Genomic DNA, 17455 nt, shown 5'->3' with positions numbered 1-17455 from the left:
ATCATATGTTGTGCTCTAACTCGACAAAATTCTTTATGCTGCAATACTTGCCACATTAGCTATTACCAGGTTTGTGACTTTTGTCATTATCTGTTGGTAATAACAAGGTGAGATTCAAAACATAGCAAGAATAATTTATGTATAACAGAATGTGCATGAAGCAGATTTAGATTTAGCAGATTGTACAGTGAGTTGTGGATGAATGGAATGGCCTTTCAGCAGCAGTGTTAAAAACAGTGGAAGCGTTTAAGAAAACTTGGGATGGATAATGACACAATGCTGTTCTGGGCAGGAAACGATGAAGAATAAAGCTTGTGCTTATAGATGGGAAGTGTACACTAGATGGGCTCATTGGCTTTTATCGGTGTCAAGATTGGGTAACCCACACACACAGAGTGTAGGGAAACAGAAACCAGAATGAAGGTAACAAAGAAAGAGAGAGGTACATATACCAGACCTTAGAGTGGCCCGGTTAACATGTGCAATAGATAGGCAAAAATACAGAGTCAAAAAAGGAAAGCCAAGGTCAAGGATGCCAGAGGTACCCAATAACAAATAAACGAGCCGAAATCCGAGAACTAGAAAATCAGAAAACTCAAAATACAAAGGCGTGTCAGAAACAGAAAAAAACAAACAACAACTACACAGTACGCAATCTTGGATAAACCATGACAGGGCAATGATCTTCAGAAAGAGGGGAGTTAAAATAGGAACGATCAAAATTCTATTGGACAGCATCATCACCCAGCACCAAATCACACAAAGGGGTGTAATCTGTGAAGGTCAGATAACGTGTTCTAATAATATGACCTGTCACTGGTATAAGAAAACCTACACCTACAGGGTCCTGTAATTTCTAAGGACTCCTGTAGATAGCACAAGGCTGACATCGTGATCTTAAGAGCCTCGCAAGGAAACAGAGCATGCAGAAATTGCTCTGCATGAGGAGAAACTGAATGCCGCGTGGCATTCACCCTGCTCAGAGCGGCGACATCGTGGCTGCTGCGCGTCATCTCCTGGAAGCCGCATGTGTCGCGTGGCAGTCCAAGGTATGACAATCGCCCATCACATTTATTATTTACAAACTTACTGTTTCACGTGACTGTCAAGTGTCAACGATGCAGAGTCTGATAGGATTCCAGTCGCTTCTTCTGAGTTGGATGCTGGCTACCTAAACCTCAAGGGTAGATTCTGGTTTTATACTGTACTAGCTCATACCTTGTCAAGTGCTTCTTGGTTCCTGCTTTTGAGAATTTCTTAGACATGCCTTTACTCAAAGTGGCTGTCTATTAATGAGTGCTATTCCACAGATCATTTCATACTGGTCCCTTATAAATTTACATACCTAAAGTCCTGATAGAAAATAGTTTCTTAAGGTCTTGTTTATTTGAACCAAGTAGAGGGGATGGTACAGACACCCATATATAATAGCTGAAAATAACGGTGATCTCCCCTCAATACTTTTACCTAGTAGTTGATGAAGATGAAGATGAAATCACTTAAATATCACTAATACTTGGAAATATTCTGTAAGACCGAGTCTAGGAGAAGTCACTTGCAGTCAGATGGAATTTATTCAATGTACTTATAGCTAGCAAAAGTCACTGTAACTAATGGAAACCATTTCAACTGTAAACAGATGTTAGATAAATCAACATAATACCATTAGTAGCTACCTCAAACTATTGGGAAACAACATTTACAGGACAAAGTGGAAATTATCTAACAACAGTATCGCAAGGAGGATATTTCATTCAACTAACAACACACAATAAGGTGCAAACCTAAATAGGAACTCCCTAAAATGCCTTAAATAACCATATCTATAGAAAAATCTGGATGCACAATCCAATAGCTACATTGAATTCAACACTTTATTCAAAATTATTTAATAAAAAAAAACATTCAATACATAAAATATATACAAAGTTATCAAACAAACAGACTAAGTGCAAACAAGCTAAGGCATATATACCAAAGTAATTACCATAAAATTCAGAAGCCTAACAGGACAGGAGCCACAAAACCTCATTTCGGCACCTCCCTTGTTACCTTTCTCAAGGGTATCTGTCACAGATATCCTTGAGAAAGGCAGCAAGGGAGGTGCCGAAACTTTGCAGGTGGGGGGCTTGTGGCTTTTGAAGTTTATAGTAATTTCTTTGGTATAAGTGTTTTTGCAGTTTGTCTTTTTAATAACTTTGTATATATTATATGTTTTTTTTATTAAGTAGGTTTAAATAAAGCGTTGAATTATATGTAGCTATTGGACTGTGCATCCTTTATTTTGTAAAGTGGAATAATTGACCATGTTGAAAACACAATGATGGACTTTATTGACATATTAAATTACTGAACTACTACTATAAACTATTCAAACTCACAGGAATACTGCTAGTGAGGTTAAAGAAACCAATGGAATACCACAAGGAAATTCATGGAGTATCGTTACTAAGTAAATAAACTAACAAAATTATTCTATCAAATGTTCGAAATTATTTGAATTCCACTCGACCATGTGGACCAAGAAAATCAGTGGAATAGCAGGAGTTAGAGGAAGTGAAAGGAATATCCCTTGTATCTCAGAAAGTCTAAGGACTATGGTGCCATGAACAACTAGATGAAACTTATTAGAAGATATTACTGAAACACCACTTGTAGTTAGGGGAGAACCTCCAGGATACTGCTGTTAGATGAAGAAATCACTGGAATACCACAACCAGATCAAGCATATCACTGGAATGCTATTCGTGTAGAAGAACATTTCTGGAACTTCACTAGTAGAGGAAGGAAATTCCCAGAATGTGCTTAGAGTTAGAAGAGGGTAATGGCACTAGTATCTGGAGAAACACATAAATTAAACTCTAGTGCCAATACAAAACCATTAAACTATGAGCCATCATAATCATCATCTTGGTGCCACCAATAATTTGAGATCGTCAAAAAGTAGCAATTAGTGTGACAAATTAAAAAAATACCCAGTATTCGTCATCTCGTGGAAATAATGATATCTAAAGACCGGAAGATGCTTAGGCCTAAAAGTTGGAATTTACCGTAGTTTAAAAACAAATTTCCAACATTTCACAGTTCAGTGAATAAGGCTTTATATTTATACCATCAGTTAACAAAATATTGAAACATAGGACTACGCCTAAATAGCACTAATGACTATTAACTTTAATATGACTTACCTTTTCTCCAGGTTCTCCAGGCTCACCCTGATTTACAAAAAGCAAAAACAAAGAAAACACATCAGTCCTCCCATTTAGGTTAATATAACTGTTCGTCATGCGTAATAGTAGCAGATAAACCTGCCTTTGAATAACTGAACGATAATTGCAAATGATAATGTGGTGTAATTTGGGGGCAAAGAGCTTGGGAAAAAGTAGCAATCACCGTAGTGATATAGAGAATATTTCTACACATGAAGCACTTTTGCTCCAGTTTTTCCATAATAAATATGATCCTAAAAATTCACAAATATATGCAGGGCTGGTATTACCCAATCATGCTTTATCAGAACTCACCTTTGATCCTGCTTCTCCATCTAAACCAGGTGCTCCAACATCTCCTTGATCACCCTAAAATCATCAAACACATTTGTTAGATAGGTAATAGATGCATCCCTTTTTCATTTAGCATTAAAGAAAAGAAAAAAATACTATGAGATGCTCTATATCCATCACAAATTCATTGCTTTTCCAAGCACAATTACACATTTTGTCAGAAAATATTCAAAATATCCACTGAAATAGAATAACGACTATAAACTGGAACAAGTATATCATTGACCAACAACGTATGCTACTAATTTTATGATATGATGCACATATCAAATTTACTTGTGGCAGGAGGTGTGTTTTAAACAAAGGAAAATATTTGGTAAAAGCCAGGAAAGATATGAACATTTACCATTCTACTGGCATGGCCCCTAGCACACTAGGGAAGCTTACCCGAGTTACCTGGGGCCTGCTCCCATCTGTTAGTGCCATCTCATGCATATGGTGCGACACAAGCATACATTTTAATATGACACCATTCCGCTCAGAAATTAAGCAAGTCCACACTATTTATGAAGTCTGAATGACACCCACTACCTACACACCAACACATAGGTTCTCTGCCTCAGCCTAAATTCACCCTATATATTAGCATGGGCTCTAGAGAGTGCTAAGATATTCCTGCACCTCTGAATCCACAGGACTGTCTGCTGGTGCTGGAAGCCATCCTTTTTGGACATTTCTTTGGTTCCTGGACCTCACAACCCATGTTTTTTACTTACGGGTTTATGTACTAAAGTAAGAAGTCATAGTGAATTCAAAGTGAACTTCAAATTTAAGGCCAGAGTGACCGATTTGAAAGCGTATATGGCTTAGAGAATGTTTTCAGTTCTGCTATTTTCACCTTAAAGGGGCTCTCCAGGGCCAGGAAAACTAACCCATTTTCCTGGCACCATAGGCTCCTGGAGTGCCACCCTCCCTCCTTCCCCCCATTTCATGTCGCTGAAGAGGTTAAAACCCCTTCAGTTACTTACCTGAATCCAGCGCCGATGTCCCTCAGTGCTGGGTAAGGCTCTGCAAACGCTCCTCCCCCACCTATGGGGAAAATCTGACTTTGGAGGTCCGGAAGCCCTCCAGTGGCTGTCCACTAGATTAGACAGCCACAGAGGGAGGACTGAGAGCTGCAATGTGCAAAATTAGCTGAAGTGGTCTAGGAGCCTACATTGTCCCATTAATTTTGAAATTCACTTTGAATTATCACGTTAGTAAATAACTCTGTTCATTTACCTTCTTCCTCTCCCCTAACCTACAGACCATTTTTCTAATGACTCATATCAATTGTACACCAGTCCTACCGTATCCTTTTTTTTTTTTTTTAATCTTTTTTTTATTTGAGTTTTTAGGTAATACAAGGGAAAGATATGATAAACATGAAAATCACTGTTTAGAAACGTGCAGGTTTCAGGTAATTGGTAGAGTAATATAACAGCAGGACAATTGAGATGCGCAGATCTCTCTGGTACCCTTAGCAAACGGAAACACGCAGGTCTCTTAAGGACAATTAAATATACAATATATTCCCTGAGTTTCTGATGTCCGTTAGCATGTCAGAGATCAGAGAATGTATTCGAGACAAGACAGAAGTATACGTAATTACGGGCAGGCAAGCCCGCTTCAGTAGTAGGGCAGGAGGACCTGTCGTGGATGTACTGGGTGGGTAGAAACGTAATGCAGGTGATTGCTAATCAAGTATATGTACAATGATCATTCAAAGGTCGTGACACTGCTCGCACTGTCTGAGCGCTTACCCTTGATTCCTCCCACCTTCCCCACTAGGACATTGGGCTTGTCCCTTGATCCATATGGATCCGCAGTGTGGTATTTCTCATGGTGTCTAGGCGTGTCCAATGGGCTATGGGCGAGCATATGGCTTTCAAGAGTGGGGGAGTGTTGGGATAAGTTACCCATGTTTATCCGGCTCGGTTCCTTGCCGGTCACGTATAACGTTATCTGTCGTGGTGTTTCGTAATGTGCAGAGTAGGATGAAAAGGTAGTGGGTCTAGTAGGAGTAGGGAAGAGAAGGGGCAAGAAAGGGTAGAGGAAAGTATTGTCGCCAGGGCTCCGGTACCCCTCGAGCGGCATCAAAGTCCAGCATTCCGCAGGTTGGAATGGGTGAGTAGAACGGCCATGCCACCTCGTGAGTCCCTCCTCCGACTACTTACTCTATCTAACGGTCTATCGGTTTTGAGACCTATAGACAACCCATGGTTGCCACCTCTCAGCATGTTTGTCCCCCCTCCCCAACAGGGATGCTTGTAAGGCCTCTGCCCCCCGAATGTCCTCCACTCTGCAGATCCAGTCCTCAAGTCGAGGTGTCTCTTTCTTTTTCCAATAGGTCGGGATCAGGGCCTTCGCCGCGTTGAGTAGGTGGCGCAAGATCGATTTCTTGTATCTCGCTATTGACATCTCCGAAATGTGTAGCAGCGATAAGGCTGCTGACCATCCCGGTGTCTCCCCCAGGACTTCATCGCATTCTTGCCGAATCATGTTCCAAAATGGCACAATCAGGTCACATTCCCACCAGATATGCACCGTCGTGCCCCTCTCCACTTCACATCTCCAACACGTCGGTGGGATCGATGGGAAGATCCTGTGCAGTAGCGTTGGCGTCCTGTACCACAGTGTGAGCAACTTATAATTAGTTTCTTGGTATCGCGAGCTGGTAGTGCTCTTGTGTTGCCACAACAATGCACGTTCCCACTCTTGGGGCGTGAAGGAGGTGTCCAACATCGTTTCCCATTGCCGTCGGAAGGTGTTATTTTCCGCCAGATGTCCTACCAGGATGTGCTGGTAGAGCGTGGAGATCGCTTTCCCAAGGGGTAGGCCTTTTTGGCAAGTGGCTTCGAACCAGGTGAGTTCTCTATGTAGGCGTTGGTTGTTGCGTAGCGAGTTATAGTAATGTCTAATCTGCATGTGTCGCAGAACCAGTAAAGGCGAGCGAGGTGAATCTCCCAGGAGGGATTCCAGGGTCCGCAGGGTACCGCCTCTCAGGATTGTGGAAATGGGGACATGTTCTCTTCCTTCTGCGAAAGGCCACGTCGTCGATGGGATACCTCCTCCGATTGTCTCGTTGTCTGTGATAGAGATCAAAGGGCTGGGTATGGGTGAGATGTGTGGTTGGTCTCTCAGGTATCTCCAGCTAGTGAGCGTTTGCGCAATCAGGTTTGTGCCCTCTTTAGCGTATTCATTTCTCGCCCCTCCCGTCCATACTGTGGCTTGCAGGTGGGCCCCACGTCTGTCCCTGGTCAGGGATACCCACGGCTTGGGAGATGTGTGTATGTTCCATTCCAGAATGTGCTGTAAAATCGTGGCTTGGTGATATCGTTTAAAGTCGGGTAATGCTAGTCCCCCACGATGACGTGGCAGGCAGAGAATGTCATATCGGAGTCTGGACCTCTCCCCCTTCCAGACATAGTGAATGACCGCTGTCTTTAATGTGGAGAAGAATGGTGCGGGTACGGCGAGTGGTAGCGTCTGAAAAGGGTAAAGAAGTCTGGGTAGGATATTCATTTTAAGGACCGCGATCCGACCATGCCAGGAAATATGCGGATAAGCCCATTTATTCAAGTCTGCCAAGATCTTTCTCAGTAGTGGGGTGAAGTTGTGCGAGTAGAGAGTCTCCGGGTTGGTCGTTACCCAAATTCCCAAGTATTTCATTTTCTGGGAACACCATCTGAAGGGAAAAAGGTCTTCCAGGGCTGTGAATTCCCCTTGTGGGACGGTGATGTTGAGCACTTCACATTTGGATAAGTTAAGTTTAAGCCCTGAGATCTTGCCAAACTCGTCAAAGGCTAGCAATAGGCAGGGCAATGTGATGCGGGGTGATGAGACATAGAATAGGAGGTCGTCCGCGTATGCGGCGACCTTGTGTTCCACCTCGCCCCAAGGGAACCCCCGGATGTCTGGATGTTGTCTGATGGTGCAGAGCAGAGGTTCCAGGTACATGGCGAAGAGCAGCGGAGACAGAGGGCAGCCTTGCCTCGTGCCATTTGTGATCGCAAAGGTTGTGGTGAGGGCTCCGTTAATCCGTACTGTCGCTCGTGGGTTGTTGTAAAGCGCTCCGATCCAGGTGAGCAGCCTGTGTCCCAATCCCATTTTGGTCAGGGTCGCGATCATGTAGGGCCACTTAACCCGGTCGAATGCCTTTTCGGCATCCGTGGAGAGAAGCAGGAGGGGGTGTTGTGATGTTTTCGCCCTATGTTGTATTGCGAACGTCCGTAAGGTGCTGTCCCTCGCCTCCCGTCCGGGTACGAATCCGGTTTGGTCTATGTGCGTCAAAGCGGGCAGGACCGTCTGAAGTCTCGTGGCTAAGACCCTCGTGAACAATTTGGTGTCCACATTTAGTAAGGAAATAGGCCTATAGTTACCACAGTCCATCGGATCTTTTCCTGGCTTCGGCAGGACGGTTATTATAGCCGCCAAAGAGTCTGGTCCCAGAGCCCCTCCGTCCGTTATGTTATTAACAGCTTTTGTGAACCACGGTAGCAAGATCGAGGAAAATGTTTTGTAGTACCCCGCGGAGAATCCATCTGGTCCTGGTGCTTTGCCTGTTTTAGTTGATTTCAGGGCTGCTGTGATATCTTCTGTCGTGATCGGGGCCTCCAGCCTCTCCGCCTCGTCCGGGCCTATTGTGGCCAGGTCAGCCTTGTCCAGGTAGTCCTGGATGTGCGTGCTATCCATGTCCACTGCGTCCTGCCGATCCCTTGCGTGGATGTTGTAGAGAGTTTGGTAGTAGACCTTGAATTCCTCCGCTATTTTGCTCGGGGAGTTCGATACTCTCCCTGTCGAGAGGCGCAGGCTACGCTCCTGTGTACGGGGGACATTCCCCCTCAGGAGGTGTGCCAAGTATTTACCCCCCTTGTTGGCATGGGTATAAAAGAAGCCTTTGGATTGTTGTAAGGACCTGAGGTAACGTTTTGTGAGGATGTCCCGCAGGTCCCGTCTGGCTTGCATCAGTTCCCCGTATGTTTCCATCAGCTGGGATCGCTTGTGTTGTTGTTCCAATACCGCAATCTTCTTATACAGGTCCGTCATTTCTTGTAGCGCTCTCTTTTTTTTTTGTGATGCGATTCGTATAAGAGTGCCACGAATTACACACTTATGTGCCTCCCAAATTGAGATCAGGGAAGTTCCCTGTCCGTCGTTGTCCTGAAAATAATGGTTCAGTGCCTGGGAGACTTGCTCGCGAGTATCCAGATCGAGAAGGAGAGCCTCATTGAGCCGCCACGTCCAAGTAGAGGGTCGAAAGAGGGGTGAGTCCAGTTCCACCCTGACCGGACCATGGTCCGACCACGTGGCTGGAGCTATCTTAGCCGAGATCAGACGCTGAAGACCCACTTGTCGGATGAAGATGTAATCAATACGGGAGTATCGATCATGTAAGGCAGAGTAGTGCGTGAAGTCTTTGGTGGTCGGGTGGAGAGTCCTCCAGCAGTCCACCATTTCCAGGTCGCTGAGAGCTCTCTTCATGGAGCGTAGATGGAGTTGTGAGATACTGCTGTGACCCGTTGAGGAATCCAAAATGGGGTCCAGAGTAACGTTGAAATCCCCTCCCAGGACGAGGGCTCCTTCAGCGAAGGTGCGCAGTTTATTCAGTGCACTCCTGAGGAATTGCGCCTGTCGTCTATTCGGCAAATAGAGATTGGCGAAGGTGTACATTGTGCCAGCGATGAGCCCTTTCACATATATGGAGCGACCCTGGGTGTCCGTAAGGCAGTCCAGGACCTGGAACCCCAGGTCCGCCGCCAACAGGATAGCAACACCTGCCTTTCGTGCCGTTGGGTGGTCACTAAAGTAGTTCGTCGGGTAAAATTTGTTTTGTAGCTTGGGAGCCATGTCCTTTCGGAAGTGTGTCTCCTGTAACAGTGCGACCGATATGTGTTGTTTCCTCAGGTCTCGGAGCAAGTGCGTCCGTCGCTCTGGTATGTTCAGCCCTCTGCAATTGAGAGTGAGGACATTCAGGGAAGCAGGGCGATACGTAGCAGCGTCACCTAGCCTGCTATTATTATCACCCATATCTATAACTATAGCCTCTGTCTCCCCCTCCCCCCGAAAGGCCCCCGCCAGGCACCTAAATCTCAGATGCAGAGGAGAAACCCAACCAGGGAAGCAAGACCGGACCGGCTCCGCGATAGAGGAGAGGATGCCGCCCACGGAGGCCGGAGCCGAGGGTCGAGAGTGGGAGAGAGAGAGTAGATAAGGAGAAAGAGTTAAGAAGGAAAGGGTTAGGAAGGTGAGGGTGAGGACTGCGGTGCCTGGTACAGCCGGCACTGAGGTCGAGAACAAGGATGTCTCAGGTGTGTCACCTCCTCGATGGAGATGCCTCGTGCTACGACAGATAGCGCTGAGGCTCCGTCCCGGTAACCAGACCAGGAAGCGGGGACCCTCAGGGCTCTGCCGTGCAAAGTGATGCACGAGTGTGGGTTGAGGTACGTGGCCTGAAACCGGTCACAAGGTAAGGATATGAGAGTCAACGGACAGAGTTTGCCCTCCGCCCCCCCCATCAAAACAATCATTGATTAGTGCGTAAGGTGATCCATAGCAGTTATGAGCTTGAACGTATAACAGTGTAACAGAAATAACATATGAACCATCTAACATTGCAAACATTTGTAGGTCTTTCTTCCCCCCCGCCCTCCAATCATAATGTACCCACCATCCCACCTCCCCCGACCCGTATTGTCATTCTCTTCCCTTTGTTGGCTCGGTGTCCGGACTATCTGACTAATTCTAGCAACCTGAGAGTTCTAGCAGTCACATGTCCTAACGTCTTTCCCCCCTGCGGTGTCTCTCGTCACTTTCCCTATTGCGCAACACGCACTCCGAGTGAGTGCTGCGGGGTAGCGTCCGGATGGGCAACGTGTGGCAACGTGGTGGCAGCAATGACATCAGTCAGCTCGGGGAGTGGTTTGTCAGGGAACCATCCCAGATAGCATGTGAGCGTGTGTATTGTATGACAGTGCGGGTAGCAAGGGTATGGGGTTCCCCCCTGGGGAGCACGGTCTCCCGCAAGTGTATGTCATGGGTGGATAACCTGATGTGTCGCCCCCCCATTCAGCTATAGGCCAGAATTGGGTCAGCCAAGTCCCTGTAAACCTACCCAGTCTGCTGTGCTAGTGCCGGCCCCCGTCACGTCACCCCTAGTATTCATACATAATCACATTGAGGGACTGCAGGTTTCAAAAGACATTTTCATACGCATTTGTTTCCCCACCAATCCCTATAGTTTTAGCAAGCAGTGAAACAATACATGCATGTCAAGTGTGAATTATTATATATAGAGACTATATTAATTACTATGAGAGGCAATTAACAGTGCCAATAGCGGTAGAAGTGCTAAATTGTCGTGCCTTGAAGCTGGGGGGGGATGTGCCGGCTCAACTGTGCCGTGCTCCGCTCACAGACAGTGGGCTAGTAGACGCTGTCCCCAAATCCCCCATTAGGATACCCAGGGCGTCAGGAACTTGGCACCACGTGTTGGCTGTCTCTAGTCTCCGGGTCAGTCTGCCATTGCCTTCGTTATGAGCATATGAAGAGGCGGGCAGTGTATCCCCCAGATCCCCCCACCCAAAACGTTGGTTACTGAGCATCTAGGCAGTCGACAGAGGGGCCTCCCAAACACGTGTAGCCCTAGACAAGCATGGGGAGCATTCACCACACCCAAGGGGAACGGTCGGGTGTCATCCATTTAGACTGACAATATGATGCTCTTTGGTCAAAGATTGGAGCGTGTCAATACCCCGTATAGTGCCCATGCCCAGCCCTCCCAAAGGAGTCTCGTCAGGAGCCCCCCCCAATCGTTGCTGTATCAGCTATGTAGGGTGAGACATTTGTACCATCCGTCAGGGGCCCAAATGGTGCTGTAGGGAAGGATGGTCGGGTTCTGGTGGGCTAGTGAGGTACTTACACCGCAGGGTTGTCAGGACCCTGTCTGCGTCTCGGGGGCGGCCGCCCTGGTGGGGATCTGCCTCCGCGTCTGCGGGCTCCCCGTTGTAGCCTTGGCGGCGGTCCCAGCTGGCCTAGGACCCAGTTAGCGACTGGGGTAGGCGGCAAATTGAGTTCCTCAAGAAAACGTGGTACGTCCTCAGGCTATCTAGCTGCCAGCCACGTGTCATTATGGCGTGCCATTAGTGCGAACGGGAACCCCCACTTATACGGTATATTATGATCTCGGAGCGCTGCCGTCACCGGTCTAAGCGCCCGTCTGGCTTCCAGTGTATATGGGGATAAGTCATTAAATAGTGACACCTGGGCCCCTTGAAATAGCCAAGTGGGTTGTTCTCTAGCCTTCCTCATGATGGCATCTTTCATGGGGAAGGAGCGGAGACAGCAGATCAAGTCTCTGGGGCCTTCTTCAACAGAGCGTGGTCTCAGGGCCCTATGTGCTCTTTCAAATTCAAAGTTTGTGGGGGCGTCTGTTTGTAAAATATGCTGGAATAATTCTGTGAGGAGTTCCACTGCATTTTCACCCCTGTCCGATTCAGGGACCCCCCTAATCCTAATATTGCACCTCCGACCCCTGTTGTCAAGGTCTTCAAGGTGTCTGCGCATCTGGAGAAGTAGATCTCCCTGTTTGGCTATGGCAGAGTCAGAGGCCACCTGTCTAGCAGCTTGGGCGTCTGTGGAGGCTTCTAGGGCCTCTATGCGGCCTGTGTGTGCACTAACCTCCGTTCTGATTCCCGCTATCTCCGCCCTCAGAGCGTCTTGTATGGTAGTCGTGAGGGTCAGCAGGTCTGCCTTGGTGGCCATGGCTGCTGCAATGGTCCTCAGTTCAGCTCCGATTCGCTCCAGGGTCGCGGGGTCGCCACCCGCCGTGGAGGTAGGAGATCTGGGCGCCATGCCAGGGCTGTCCAGGCCGCCATCATTCCCGCGTGGCGGGTGTAGGAATCCGTCCATGGTGCCTTGTTGGGGGTCTGGTTGCGGCTCCCTGGGGTTTTGGGAGTGTTCCGTGCGGCGGTTGCGACCCATCTGTGCACTGCAGCTTGTTGTGGATCGCTTGTTGGGGTTTAGCGGTGCGGAGCTCCGGAGTTAGGCTGCCATCTTGGTCGGTGATCAGGCCACGCCCCCCTACCGTATCCTTTTTATTATGAATTTGTATCCAGCTTTTGTTCAGCTTTACTTTTCATTTCCAGTGACCTTGGTCCACTCCAAACCTTCCATGCTATGGATTTTTGTCAAGGTACAATATTTATTATTATTGTATTCCATTTATTGCAATATTAGTATAAACCGTTTAATATAAACTCAGAAAATAGAGTGGATTGTGATGTAACAACTGCTAATTTGGCCTCAAGTTGGTCAGTTTTTTTTGTAGTTGACCCTCAGACTAAATGTTGTTAGACCTCCAATTCCCTGTACTTTATTACCCTTTTAAACAAATGCTAACTTCCTTATATTTTGGTTATTTTTTACAAGCCTGGACTAAAACTTCAGGAAATGTACAGAGTTAAGAGACATAATTACACAATAATGTTCGCACCATTCCTAATCCGGCAGTCACGGTAGAACACCATAAGGCATTCACAGCATGTTTAACACGTTATTTTTTTTTTATTATTAAACTGAGGCTCAGGAATTGTGTGTCATGAAATGTGAACATTTTCTGTATGATCCTGAAAAAAAACAACAACACACTTTAATACATTGAGTATATAATTTATTAATACTGTTTTTTATTTTAGTTTGTTTTAGCGTAACATATTAGAAGGTAGTTTTATTTATATAGGAATAATAAATCATTGTCAGGAAGCAACAGTGTGAGATTAGGCTGGGAGTGTTGTATATAAAAATGTATTATGTTAGGCGATACTGCAGAGATTCTACCATATTCCCTTGACTCCTGCCATAAAGGATTGGAAAAAATGTAGCTCAGGGAAACGGTATTTTTTTTCATGTTTTTTGGTAAATCAAAACAACATGTAGAATGTGTTAATTTCTTGGCTGCAAAGTGATTATGCTGACTGTTTTGTCAGAATCTATCAGAATACTTTTTATTTTACAGAAATGAAACGGCATGTGAGTTTCAGTGTGCAAAATGCATATTCTCTTTGACCCTTCTATGTTAATTGACTTTAAACGTCTAAACTTCCCCTTTTGAGAATAATTCACTAAAATTTTGCTCATTTAAATGTCATTACCTGAAAAAGCCTGGGTGCAGTAGAATTTTAACCTTTATAATTGGTGGTGGCTCTGTTTAAAATGTATCCAATGGACAGCAGTCTCAGAATTACAGGCATTTTAAAGTCTCTACGTCCAACGATTTTCAATATTATGTTTACTTATCCACATATTTAAAAAATATGTATTCCAGAGATGGGAAAAAAATAAAAGTAAATGCAGAAATCAGCATCTCTTTATTTTTTAAATTGGTACCTCCATCTTGGCTCTCTGTCAATCATTGTCCTTTGAACTTGGAAATTAGCATAGAGACAACATATGGAGACGAGAAGAAATTAAACAATATTTCTATTTCTCCTCCTCATTTGCAATATGTGTGTTTGCTGTGCCTGGATTAAGCTGTATTGAGATTCTAAATCTTTAATGAAAATGTCACAAAAATCAGTAATTAACCCTTTACAAAAATATTACAATGTAAATATCACAATCTGGTCCTTATAGATACTATGCCACGTTACTTACCTTCCGCAAATTTTAAAAACAAGAGTAGGACCTTTCATTTCACAGTATGTCCTTATAAAACAGATAAGATGACTCTTAAAGGACCACTATAGGCACCCAGACCACTTCAGCTTAATGAAGTGGTCTGGGTGCCAGGTCCAGCTAGGTTTAACCCTTTTTTAATAAACATAGCAGTTTCAGAGAAACTGCTATGTTTATAATAGGGTTACTCCAGCCTCTAGTGGCTGTCTCATTGACAGCCGCTAGAGGGCTTCCACGCTTCTCACTGTGATTTTCACAGTGAGAAGACGCCAGCGTCCATAGGAAAGCATTGTGAATGCTTTCCTATGGACTGGCTGAATGCGCATGCGCATTCAGCCGGTGACGGAAGAAGAGGGAGGAGAGGAGGAGGAGAGCTCCCCGCCCGGCGCTGGAGAAAGAGGTAAGTTTAACCCCTTCTCCCCCCAGAGCCCGGCGGGAGGGGGACCCTGAGGGTGGGGGCACCCTCAGGGCACTATAGTGCCAAGAAAACGAGTGTGTTTTCCTGGCACTATAGTGGTCCTTTAATGGTTCCTAACTTGTTCAAGTTTTAATTTATTGTAATTTTTCACATGCCTGTCCTTCATTTAGGTTGGTTTTCAGTCCAAGCTTCACAATCTGCAATAATCTGTAATATTTTCTCTTGTACATGTACTTTATATATCAATTGTCTTAAAACACAAAACATTTTAATACAGCATATTTAACATGTTATTAATAAATAGATTTAATACATATTAGCTATGGCAGGTCCACCATGATAGGTGTTTGTAATATACATATGGCAGCCATTTTGTGTGTGCAGTATGATTTTCTCGTGTGTCTAGCACTCTGTTTCAATCATTTTGATAAACAGATCTGAAAGAGGCCCAAATCAGGTTACCTCTGGAATGAAGAGTGTAGAATTACCTAGCGATGTTTGGTTCCACAGAAGGCGTATTATTACCTGAGGTGGCATTAACATATTTGTTGAACCCCTGATTTGGCTTTTGTCGTTGTGCTGATAAAGATGAAGTGTTGCTCTGAGGTTTTGCAGCAATTCACAGTTGAAAACGCACTTTTAATAAAGCACTGTAAATTATATCTAAGCTCCTCGCCGATTAACGTTTGTCATATTATTTAGACGCCACTTATGATTCACTTTTAGGAAGATGAAATACAACACTCTAGATCCAGCGAGCCTAACATTGAAGCTATGGCTCATAACGCTATATGAGACAAGAGCTATGAATGTTATTTCCTTCCTCAGTGCGTTTACTGCCCCTCAACCCCCACCGAAACCCCCTCTAGGATGTACAGAATTTTTAGAAAAAGACCGCGTGCTTCCCTTGACAAAATAACCAAGATAAATGTGAAGGTTTATTTTCAGTGATTCTTCTTTTACTAGCTTGAAATAAAATGTTTCCTTCCAGTAATATAATACACAGCAATTAGATATTATACATAAGGGGAAAGCAAAGACACCGTATCTCAATCTGAGTGACCTTCGAAAACAAAGCTTTTTTTAGGCCTTGAATATTGTGTATGTTTAGAAACAGAGAATGAACTGGGAGAATAATAGGAATCCTTGATTCTCATTCACACACTGAGGTCACTCGTATGTGTCAGATAAAGTAACTGAACAGGATGGTCTATGCTGCAATAGGACAATAAGAAGAGCCATAGCAAAATATAATAATAATAATACAAATAATAATAATACAAATCTGAAAGCAATATTCCAAGTGCATTGGGAGAGGGTGGGGGGGTGGGGAGGGTGAAGGTAGAGACTTAAGGGTACACTGTAGACAGCCAGACCACTTCAGCTAATTGAAGTTCCATAGAAACTGCAATGTTTACATTGCAGCTCTAAGTCTGCCCTCAGTGGCTGTCTACCAGACAGCCACTAGAGGGCTTCCTAAATTAAAATGGGCCTTTGGTCCGGTATCGGACGCTGGACGTCCTCACGCTCTGCATGAGGACCTCCGGCATCAGATTTTTCCCCATAGGAAAGCATTGATTCAATTCAATATTAGACCCTGCTCATCATGGGTCGGAGGAGGAGGCGGAACGTCGATCCAGCTCCGAATGACATCGGTGCTGAAATAAGGTTAGTAAATAAATGGGTTGTAACCCTTTAATTACCAGGGGGGGTGCAGGGCACCATGGAGGAGGCAGGCAGGGGGAGCAATAGTGCCAGGAATACAGTTTTATATTCTTGGCACTACAGTATCCCTTTAAATCTAAATTCCTTTGCTCCAAAGTTTGCTTTGCAATACTTATGCCATGTTGTTAAATGCATCCTCTTCATTGTAAAGTAACAAACATTACCATCCTTTAGATAGGTCTAGATATGCCCTTGGCATACAACTGCAACATTAAGTAGAAAAACCTGCAGGGTATTTCTGCATAGCTATAAGGCATCATCAGACTACTCCTCGGAGCTGAAAGCCAGGAATGGTGATACTCTGAAGATACTATAGTAAGTGAATTAATAGTTCATTTGAAAAAAAATATTAAACACCAAATCATAAAGATCTAATAATTACCATAATATAATGCATTCTATATAGAAATGCAAAATATTCTGATGGATAAAAAAGCAAAAAGGAGTGGAAAGGAAGATGGGTTTACTTACTAAAGTGAAAATTCTAAGTAAATTACAAATTTAATGTAAAATAGCTGAACTGGAAAATAACCTCTAAGTCAGTTATGCTTTCAGATTGGCTTCTCCGGTCTAACATTTGGAATTCACTTTGAATTCTCACTTTATTGAATAACCCGATATATCAGCTAGTCAACTGTGCTTTCATTTTGGCTGCTGTGGCATTTAAATTGAAATTTACTTTGTATTTTCTATGAATTCTCATATTAATTCTCATTTAATATGCTAAAAAATCTTTATTGGTGAACTATCCACACAGTGCAGGATCATAAAATAAAGAGGACTCATTTAAATCCCTCATCAATCATTGTAAAAATAATGAGATTGACAACCCCAGGGTCCTGGATAGTATATTACACCTTTACATATTCAAGGGAGCCAGGTGACAGTGTGATACACAGAAATTGAGTGTTATTAAGTGCTACATAGAACCAAAACAGGAGGAACTGTACAGAGAAACGGTGAAATATTGGATAATAAAATAAAGGAAAAAGCACAAAATAGGAACATTATAAAATGTGCTAAACAAATGTACAATCCAACCCTCATCTCTGAGGCTATTTAGTGTTTTGTTTCAGAATTCAAGGATAAAGAAGAA

At 44.3% G+C, this 17455-nt stretch overlaps 1 protein-coding gene across 1 annotated transcript in view; it reads right to left on the bottom strand.

Annotated features, from left to right (window-relative positions):
• Positions 1-17455, bottom strand: part of LOC134614487 (collagen alpha-1(XXV) chain-like) — a 167007-nt gene that overhangs the window by 87872 nt on the left and 61680 nt on the right. Inside the window, exons 9-10 of the mRNA XM_063458370.1 lie at positions 3525-3578; positions 3189-3215 (exon numbers count right to left, since the gene is read on the bottom strand). Of these exons, the coding sequence (XP_063314440.1) occupies positions 3189-3215; positions 3525-3578 (81 nt within the window). The remainder of the gene's footprint in view (positions 1-3188; positions 3216-3524; positions 3579-17455) is intronic.

Source organism: Pelobates fuscus, chromosome 6 (assembly GCF_036172605.1).
Source record: "Pelobates fuscus isolate aPelFus1 chromosome 6, aPelFus1.pri, whole genome shotgun sequence".
In the NCBI taxonomy this organism is placed as follows: domain Eukaryota; kingdom Metazoa; phylum Chordata; class Amphibia; order Anura; family Pelobatidae; genus Pelobates; species Pelobates fuscus.
Note: the sequence above shows the minus strand (reverse complement) of the source record. Positions and strands in the feature narration are given on the sequence as shown.